The sequence below is a fragment of the Solea senegalensis genome, linkage group LG11 (assembly GCF_019176455.1).
Source record: "Solea senegalensis isolate Sse05_10M linkage group LG11, IFAPA_SoseM_1, whole genome shotgun sequence".
In the NCBI taxonomy this organism is placed as follows: Eukaryota; Metazoa; Chordata; class Actinopteri; order Pleuronectiformes; family Soleidae; genus Solea; species Solea senegalensis.
The window spans coordinates 17,447,811-17,457,842 of record NC_058031.1 but is presented as its reverse complement, the minus strand read 5'-3'; the positions used below and the strand labels follow the sequence as shown (position 1 = coordinate 17,457,842).

At 40.3% G+C, this 10,032-nt stretch overlaps 1 protein-coding gene across 1 annotated transcript; it reads right to left on the bottom strand.

The window, feature by feature from the left end:
* Positions 1-905: 905 nt before the first annotated feature.
* dalrd3 (DALR anticodon binding domain containing 3) lies at positions 906-9,970 on the bottom strand. Its single transcript, XM_044038692.1, has 13 exons — positions 9,260-9,970; positions 7,702-8,009; positions 7,233-7,531; positions 6,080-6,138; positions 5,883-5,984; positions 5,725-5,789; positions 5,355-5,413; positions 5,189-5,271; positions 4,894-5,020; positions 3,789-3,847; positions 3,582-3,698; positions 3,421-3,489; positions 906-3,173 (listed from the first exon to the last, which is right to left on the bottom strand). The coding sequence occupies exons 1-13, from the start codon at positions 9,494-9,496 to the stop codon at positions 3,054-3,056; spliced, it is 1,704 nt and encodes a 567-aa protein (XP_043894627.1). The 5' UTR covers positions 9,497-9,970; the 3' UTR covers positions 906-3,053.
* Positions 9,971-10,032: the final 62 nt, after the last annotated feature.

Below are 10,032 nucleotides of genomic sequence, written 5' to 3'. Positions count from 1 at the left end.
AACAAGTTGGGTTTTAGGCCAAGGATGGGTTAATGGATTTTAGAGTTATCTACAACTATGCCCTTGGAAAAGCTTACATATATTATTAAAGGCAAACATCCCATTCTTCATTGACCTCTGGGACCCTTTCGTAGATTTTTTTTAAAAAGAATCGATCTATCCCAGGTGGATAGATGTGGCCCACACTAGTTCATCTGGACATGATGTTTGGTATTGGAAAGAACTTTCTTTATTTTTGCCATAGACTGATAACATTTGTGTTTGACATCGAAAGATGAATATGAGACAATTTGGATTTAGATCTCAATGGGTTTTATGTGGTTAAATTAAATAATAATAATAAATATAATAATAAAGTGTAATCAGTCAATGATAAGTGCCTTCCTTTTTTTTTTTATTAATGAGCTCCAGAAAAGGTAAGACACACAGCAGGACGAATGCAAGGAAACACTACATGAGGAATCCAAGCAGGAGGGAAAGGATGCAAAAGAGAAAAAGGGGCAAAGAATAATGGCATGTCACATTAGCCAGGGTGTATCTGCAGTGATGGATCGCCCTTAACAGCATAGTCTGTGTATGAATGCAGTGTGTGTGGGATATTGTTCCATCTACGTAGCCTAAAGGCAGCGTGCAGCAATGGAGCACAAGCAATCACAGTGTGAGTGTGTATCTGTGTTGCCGACGAGGCAAACACACAGCGAGAGAGTGTGCCTCGGTTATTTTCATTCTGCAGATGGGAAAGTCACAGAAAATATAGGTGGAAACGTGTGTGTGGGAGCAAGTTTGGCAGCGCTATTCAAATTCAGATGGGTGGATACACTCAAGGGGGAGACATGTAGAGATTTGTGTAGAGGTTGTGAGGGAACGTCCTGAGATGCTGATGCAAATACTGCTGTAAAGCTGAGCCTTGTTTGTAGACTGACCTTTATTCAGTTACAGAACAATTAACTTGGCTAAATGATAAGGGAAAAAACAACAACCAGAGTCCATCATCCTGCATCTCTCCTGTTTTAATACTGCTGTGATTATTATGGCAGTTTACATTTACTGTAAATTAATCAGCATATTGCAAATATCCCCTTTGTTTTTCCGTAGTAAAGAAGAAAAGAAAAAAAAGAAAAAAAGTAAAAAACAATTCTGTTCTTTCAATGAGAAAAAAACCCAAAAACAATACAACAGGCTATGGCACATTTGAACAAATGGAAGGTCACTGAAATGCAACACATTTCTGAAATACAAAAGGTTTTTATAGTTTCCCAGCTTCTTAAATTTATAAATAACCCCTTATCCCATAAAATTCTTCACATATATTATTTCCATGCCATTCCATGCATTTCTTAGCATTTTGGCACAAAGTCCTAAATGCTGCTAATGTACTGTTGTGGTTTTTTTGTGTCACACCTGTTTATCTGGTACATGATACTGAACAATTGTGATTTGTCAAGCAGGATTACTGTTAACTAATCTGGGTGCTCGGAATAATCACAGCAATTAAGACTTATTATGCATATTCTGTTCAGTCTATAGGTTTCTGTAAACAATAAATAGTTATATAGCATTAATAAATGCAAGATGGCTAAAACATGAATCTAGATCTTGAACAACAAAGCATCAAACAAAGAGTGATTTTTTTCAGGCAGTGTTTGTGAAATTTAGTGTGTGAGTGTGTGGGTGTGTGGGGAGGGGCGCTGAAGTTATGATCAGGACATTTTAGAAAGTTGGACAACTTATACACTTCACCAACTTGCATTTAGCTGTGTATTATTGGAATAGGAGTAATATTTTTGAAAAATTGTGCTCTCGAACCTCAGTTCCCCCTGAGTCGAGAAATATCTTCATTCTTTTTTTTGTTACGTGCCCACCAGTGACAGCTTGAAAGTGCAACGCTAATTCCACACTTTTTAGACCCACTCGTTGGGGGACGGGACTTCATTCCCAGAATGTAAACAGTGTCCGCCATCTTTGCTAATAGTTACGCTAACAGGACCAAGTGTCACTGGTGGGCACGTAACAAAGAAAAGTATGAGATATTTCTCAACTCAGGAGAAACTGAGGTTGGGAGGCACATTTTTTTCAATATTCTAGTAATACAAAGCTACATGCAAATCATCAATCAAGTATTCCTTTAAAGGAGGGTCCTTTTGGTAGTTCATGGTAAGAAGAGCAGAATCTTCAACAGAAAAAGGTCCCACCTTTGACGTACTTTTGCCGTATTCGTCCGTTTAGAGTCTGCTTCCTGGTACGTGCGGTGCAGTGGTGAGAGAAACATTCATCTGAATATAGCAGCTAATTAAAATTTTTAAAGAATGGGCCTTTTTCACGGCAGCCATTTTGATAGAGCAAAGTGGGGAAAGCACAGGTGCAAATAATCAGACTAACGATGGCTGTCACTACATGAACGGAACGGAGCCATTGTTAATGTTATCAGTGAATTTTAACACTTTTCTTGCCAAATGGTGTTAATTGATTCCAGATTGTTTAATCTGTGCAACAATATTGTAAAAAACATAATAATTTGTTCAGTATATACTTAATGTCTTGGCTCAACTTGTTTGACAACTTGTTAAAAGAATCAAAACAGTCCAACACAAAATACCAATCACTGCTCCGACTCTAGGTGCTAAACTACAATAAATTAGTGCTCGCAGTAGTTTCACGGTTTACCGCACAGCCACGAGAGGGCCATCATTCCTCTGCTCTGACTCTCCACAAACAAAGAAGATTTTCCAAAATATAAAACGGATTTCTTTAACAATAAAAGCTGTGTAAATTCTTACACAAAGTCTGTCCAATTAGATCTATTGTTATATTACATGATTTATCATATTTCATGACTGACTAACGAGAGGGAAAGTCGAGAATGTGTGGACATCATTTCATTTCCAACTATTTATACGATGAAGCTACAAGTGTGTGCGTGTGTGTGTGTGTGCGTGTGTGTGTGCGTGTGTATACCCGCATGTGTATGTGTGTGTGTACACGAGTGTGTGTGTGTGGCGGGTGGGAAGGAAGGACTAACAGTGACCACAGCAGTGAAATATATCATATTGAGGCTACAGTTGCCTGATGGGGGGAAGGTTCAGGGTGTCCAGAGCGCTGTGGTAGAGCTCCCTCAAAGCTCTCAACAGATACAGACGACAAAACATCTGGTTGAAGAGATGAGGCAAAGGCTCCTTGAAAGAAGGAAAGACCGAAAGGACAGAGGAAGGGGAAGAATATGGTGAGGAGAATGTGAGGAAACACAGGAAGTGAATTAGTGATCCAAACAAACACATAGAACTTTAAGTGCTGCCAACCCAAAAGTGAGCTGGGATCATTTAGTCAATAATCACAATGTTCTTTTACCTTCATCAACAATTACTCAAGAGAAAAATCACTCCAACTCTCTACAATCCAATATAAAAACACACGTCTTCTTACCCCAAGTACGTGGACTCTGTTGTAGTACGAGCTGAAGTCTTTACTGAGAGACACAAGGAATTTACAGATCTGAGGAACAAACACCAACACGTTCATGAGTCACGTCAACGTCCCAACAGCTGCATTTACAAATCACATATATGTAGCCCAGCTCCTCCTACCTGTTCAGTCTTCATATTGACTCTGGCCCCTCCTCCTTCTCCGTCTAAAGCTTGACCCGATTGGTCCAGCAGCTCAGAGAACGTGACGAGGTAATTGAAAAGGAGCAGCCACTCACCCTGTTGCAGCACAGACAGGACCATAGTAATATCACTGTAACTAACAAGTCTTTTCCAAATCAATAATCTATTGATCAAATGCAGTTGTACCTCCTCTGTGAGAGCAGAGAAGTCCAGCTGGGAGCCCTCTGGAATTTCTGGATACAAACCTGGAGATTAACAGTCAAACAACCCATGTCAATATATTGAGGGATAAATCATCATTCAGTGTTGTTCTAAGTATCAAACCAAAATAATAAGCTTTTGTCACATGATCAGACTGTAGCTTAATATGTCTAATTCACTTAAATTAGAAATCTGTTTCTCATTAACTTGAGTCCGTTTTAGCAACTTATCACAGCACCTTGCAAACCAGAGCATGACAACCTTGTTAAGAACAAACAGAGTAATTAATAAGAACATAATGTAAAACATTCAGCCTCTTCGAAGCCAGGTGGCTAAACAAACGTTGGCAAGTCAGCAATGATCTGTGCAACCTCTTTGTTTTCTAAAGTCAAACTTTATTGATCAGTATGAAAAGCCTGTTGCTGAAATATGATGAAAGCTTATCTACTGGGAACTAGCCTCACTTTCGATCACCACTTTATTAGGTATACCTGTTCAACTGCTTTGCTGATCACATGGCAGCAACTTCAGCGATTTGTAGGAGCATTTTAATGGGGTAAAATCTGATTTAAGATGGTCTGAACATGGCATTCGTTGGTGTCAGACAGGCTAGTCTGAGTATTTCAGTAACTGCAGATCTACTGGGATTGTCATACACACCCTCACATTTCTAATGTTTACAACAAATGGTCTGGCGAAAAAATACAACAGAGGAGAATGACCAGACTAGTTCAAAATAATACCAAGGAAACAGTATCTCAAATAAGTGCTCATTATAACCATGCAAGTGCAACCAGGTTTGCAGAGGACCATCTCAGAAGACACTTTTAACCTTATAGCTGATGGTCTGCAGCAGCAGAAGACCACACCAGGTGCCACTCTTACCACAATATTAGACATACTGTGTATCTCTGAGAGAGACATTTCACATACATAGAGTACATCTTACAAACACAATCAATACTGATTAATCATCTACATCTTAACATGCATGTTCTTTTTTTTTTCCATTCTGCGGATAATGTACCAGGCAACAGCATTTGTTATTGATCCCACATGGAAGAGAAATGAAGCAAAGCACAAATCTTACCCTTCTCCACTCCTCTCTCGTAGCCGTCAAACAGAGTGTGAAGTCTGGCACAGTTGTACATCACAAACACGCCTCCTCTCGGCCCTTTGGTGGACACTCCCCCTTCTCTTTGCACATCCAGAGTCACCTAGAGCAGACAGCTGTCAGTCAATATAGCTCAACTAATTACAACACAGAGATCAGTGTCATCAATTTATCTGTGAACAGAGACAAATGTGCCCAGTCATTCTTAATTAATCAATGAAAGTGGACACACACACACACACACACACCACCATCTGCAGTGATAACTCACAGGACTACTGTGAACTGTAGACAGTAGCTCAAATCTGACAGTGGCTGAGGTCATGACCCTGATGATGTCATCCCATGTCTGACCTAGAGGAGGACAAGGCTTCATAAGAAAGGAGCGGAGCACACAAACACTGACCACACTGGTTAATGTGCACACACACACACACCTTCTACTTGACCTCCATACTTCATCTCTGATGCCTCCTTCATCTGACCTCTTCTCAACCTGCACGAGCAACAACAGAGACCTCGTTTCCACGTACAGTTTCTGACACAGAGTACAGTTTACACGACGTTTCTGACACAGAGATGAAGAAAAGTATTAACAAGGCCCACAAATGTTTTTATTTTATTTTAATTTTGTTTGATTACAACTGCAGTTTTACTAGTGCAGAGTTTCTGTGATAAAATAAGTCTGATGAAGAGATGGGGGGGAATAAGCAGACAAGTAAAGACAATGGAAGAGAAAAAATAGAAAACATATAGGCAAGAAAAGAAATGATGAAAAGGCATGAAGAGAGAGATGTTGTGTCTTACTGCAGATACTGTGCAGCAGTGATGTCAGAACCAAGAGTCTTCACAGGCCGACAGACCAGATGTCTCTGCAGACACACAGAGCAGAGCAAACAAAAATAAAAACATGCTGCACAACATGATTGACTGCATATTGTGTGTATTTGTGTGCGTGTGGTTACCTGTGCATGTGTTGCTCCACGAGCTCTCCATAGCATTGCTATCTGCTGCTGGCGAAACTCATCCTGACAGGAAGTCACATGTAACACTGTTGCCGTGACTACCTATGAAAGAGTCAATAGTAATATACAAGAAATTTGTTTTTTGTCTGTTCCTGAGAGAAAAAATTTGATATTGCCTGTGTGTGTGTGCGTCTCACTGTGCAGTGGGCCATGGCTAAATCCAGTTGTACCAAGTGTAAAACACTGTCCCTGCACACTGAAACAGATATAACAAACTATTGATTAGCAGGAAATATGAAGTCTTCTCTCTGACCTGAAGCTGTGATCATGAATTAAATATTAAAGGAACAGTTCCACATTTGGAGAACAAGTAAGGTGATGTCAATGGCATGTTTTTCCATAAGTCTTTCTTAAATCATATGTAGACAAGCAACCGTTTTATTTTATGTTTCATTTTATAGTTAACTGTGTCCATTAAAGGAGTTGAAGTTGTTAATATTGAAATATATTCAGACGGCTGCACTCATTGTGTTGTAGATTTAATTATACAATGATGGCAGAAAGCTATACTTAATAATACACTATGACAAAAGTTTTAATACACTAAACAAATGAAAATCAGCATAATCTTTCAGATCCTTAGTTCAGTGTTTAGTTAAAGTCTCTTTGCTGGCAGTTACAGTTTCAAGTCTCCTCTAGTGTTGTACACCTGCAATTAAATGGTTAACAAAATAAAGAGTTTTAAAAGTAAAAGAGTCACAATATTTTCTGAAGCCACAGCAAGTGAGAAAATATCAAAGAAATTATGTCACTAACAACATGCAGCCTAATTCAAGCTCAAAAAAAACAAAAAGGGAGTTAAGGTTTTCAGATGGAGTCAAATTACACTATGTTAGGTGATGTTTTAATGAATGACTCACACAAAGACTGAAGCTTCTGACAATGTGGAAACAACTACTCTATTTAAACCTGGCTTTATGTGTTGAGTGTTTAGTGAAGGATTCAGTGCGCGGTACAAGTGCAAATAACCACCATGATTATAATGTGATCTAAATATACAAATAGTTTGCCAAGATGATTCGAGGACAATCATCACATATGTAACAGTGACCACAAGCTGTCAGCTGGACACTTTGGCGATGCATGACAGATGCAGGAGTAAGAAGCAAAGTAGGTCGGTTTCCACATTTGTTCAGATCAACACCAAGACCCACATTAACGCCAAAAATAAACTGGGTCGATCCCATCGCAGAATCACAAGAAAAAAACATAGAAGCATTAACTGTATTAACAATTAGATTATCATAATCAATAAAATAATAATCAATTGCACCCACACTGTGACCTTACCTGTGCAGGTACCAAGGCTTGGGTCATATCCCAGCAGTCCCTCCTCTTGGAACACTCTTTTCAGGTTGACCCTGAGTGTTCCCTCATTCTCATCCATCTCAGATTTCCTTCCATTCTTCTTTCCTCTCTCCATTTCACTCTCTCTATATGGGCAGTTCTCCAGTGCCTCCTGGACTTTCTCCTCCTGTTCCTCGTTGGTCCAGCTGGCTGGAGCTATTGGCCAATCGATTCCTAAATCTTGAAGAAAGATGCTGATGTTGCTGTCTTCGGGAAGCATGGGGCAAAAGGACACTGAAAATCTGAAAGAGGTCACATTAACATGTCAGTCCTATGGCTTCATTCTATCTATATACAGAGTGATAACATTAAAACATTAGTCAAAGGAATATCTTTCAGAAGAGTGTAAAAAGAAAGTGATTTAAAGTGTCATGTATTGAGGAGTCGTGTTGGAATTAACCCACATACTCACCCTTGTCTTCTCAACAGTGCCCCCATGTGGTCAGCCACCAGAATAGTCCTCAACTGGCCAAGGGTCAGTGTATCAGGAGTGGGTATGTTGGGTTTAGGGTGCAGCACGGGGCAGTTCACCACCACAGAGCCCTGCCTCTGACTTGAGGGCTTCAGATACTCCGTGGCTCCACCGGACAGAACCGCTTTGAAGGCTGCAGCCCGGTCCACCCTCACCCTCAGCCCATCATCCATCACCTCACCAGCAGCCATAGGGAGAACCCCACTACCACGAAGGGAACTGACCATGGACATCACTGCTGGAGGAACCTGAGTTAAAAAAGAGACTCATCTTACTGATGCACACATGAGAATGACATGGGGGGGGAAAAGCTGGAGCTTTGTGAACATAAGCACAAATGTTGAGTGCTTGATAACCATAGTATGTACATCATGGGCAAATTAAACAGTGTAGGGGACTGCACATATGAAGTGTTACACTGATGTATTTTACACAGTTATTTGGATGAAAATGACATGTAGTGCATGTAGTCTATGGAGAGAAGTGGTGGTTATCACAGCAACAGGGACGAATGACCTGTGATGTGACCCAGTCGGTTTTTCAAGAAATCCAAGTCTGGAAAACTCATCCAAGTCTGGAAAAAACAGTGATTTATTATTTAGTGTCTGCTACAAAAACCTATGTATGGGCATTTCTGTTCTAGTAAATTAATTACAAAGGCTCATATTACAGTGTAGTGTATGCATACACACACTCAAAACTCTCATTTTAATGAGAGTCTGACACAAATAAGAGACACCTGACCTCTGCATGGACTAGCTTGCAGCCATTTGTGTCTGACCCATATTATATCTGCCATTCATGGGTTGATAATGACCACCGCAGGCTGCTGTGGGGGCCATGGTCAATAGTGATGGGGCGGATAGTGGATTGCAGAGGTTTTGCTGCATCCCTGTAACATTTTAGGTGTCTTAATTGAAGATATGTTAAAGTCCAGTCTGCTCATTTTTCTGTTTAAGTAGGTAGTTGAAGCAGTGGAGCAATGTGATTAAGCTAGTTCAAACTAATGAAAATGAGAAGAATAAAAACGTTCTTACACCACATTATCAGAGATTGTGACTTAGAAAACAAGCCCTAACCTTAATTTTCGTTTTCATTTTGATTTATTATCCATCTATTTTCAGTGATTGATGTCTGTCTTTGTCTAATTGACTAGCTTTACAAGAATAATTATGATCTTTTATATTATTGTAAAAAAAAATCCCATTCAAGCAAACATCATCCTTCAGCAGTTCTATAAACTACACTATACTGTATACTGTGAACTATTTTATTTAGCGAAGGAACAAAACGTTTACTTGTTGAAATATACACAATTAGTGTAGTGTGCTAACTAGCTGTATTTACCATGTGAAAATGATATACTGTTTAATGAGGGCGTCCAGTGACGAGTTCCGCTTTTATTTTATACCTCTCTTCGATACATTTATCGACACAGACAATTTAAAACTTGTCTAAATGCTGTGAAACACAACAGGTATCAGTCAAAACAGCCAACCTGTCCGTCCGCATACAGCGTGTTCAGCACCGTGGTCGGCGACAAGAAGTCTCTGTTTCGCAGGTTTTTAACGCTGCTCTCCTTAAACCACAGCTTCTCTGGTTCAGCGAAGATTCTGTCTCCATTTGTCCGACTGGATTCGTGGACATTTTTACGCTTCCCCCGCAGTGCAGCGCTCAGCGCCCGGACAGTGGGGGTGATCCGCAGAGGCGAAGGCTCCTCGATGTTCTCCATCATCGCCACACCGAAGCGAACAGGTGAGCTTGCTAACAGGCTACCAGCACATCCACACTCTGCTCATGCCCTCTGTTCAAATATGGTTCCTCTTATCGGCGGTGATACAATATACCGAGTTCTGCGCGATTTGCCAGGCGCGCTGATGATCAATGATCGATATTGGCAGCAGCAGGAGGTCTGACTGCATCCGCTGTTTTTTCTCTGCGCGGAACCAGTGAAGAGCATCCGTGTGTCTGTCGAGCTGATTTTTCGTGTTGGACCAGGATAATGTCCCTCGAGTATCACAGCGCCACCCCCTGCACGGCAGTGCAACTACAATACAAACGGACCCACATGGCCAAACATATGCGGACACAGGCTTGTTTTCAAGAATGTAGGTTATAAATAAGTGGACTTGTCAAATACTTTTGAACAGTTGTATCCTCATAAATAAGTAAATAATGGCTAATGCCTATAATAAATACTGCAATGGACATTACATTTGACATATTTGATTAGTGTATTGTCGATACAGTACATCTCTAATATTTCATTAA

What these genes read in the sequence shown, in the direction of transcription:
- dalrd3 (XM_044038692.1), bottom strand. Translation starts at nt 9,496, where the DNA reads ATGATGGAGAACATCGAGGAGCCTTCGCCTCTGCGGATCACCCCCACT. An exon ending in TAGCCATGGCCCACTGCACA is followed by an intron (nt 5,985 to 6,079) that starts GTGAGACGCACA and finishes ACTCTTTCATAG; the next exon opens with GTAGTCACGGCAACAGTGTT. An exon ending in GTGGAGCAACACATGCACAG is followed by an intron (nt 5,790 to 5,882) that starts GTAACCACACGC and finishes GTGTGTCTGCAG; the next exon opens with AGACATCTGGTCTGTCGGCC.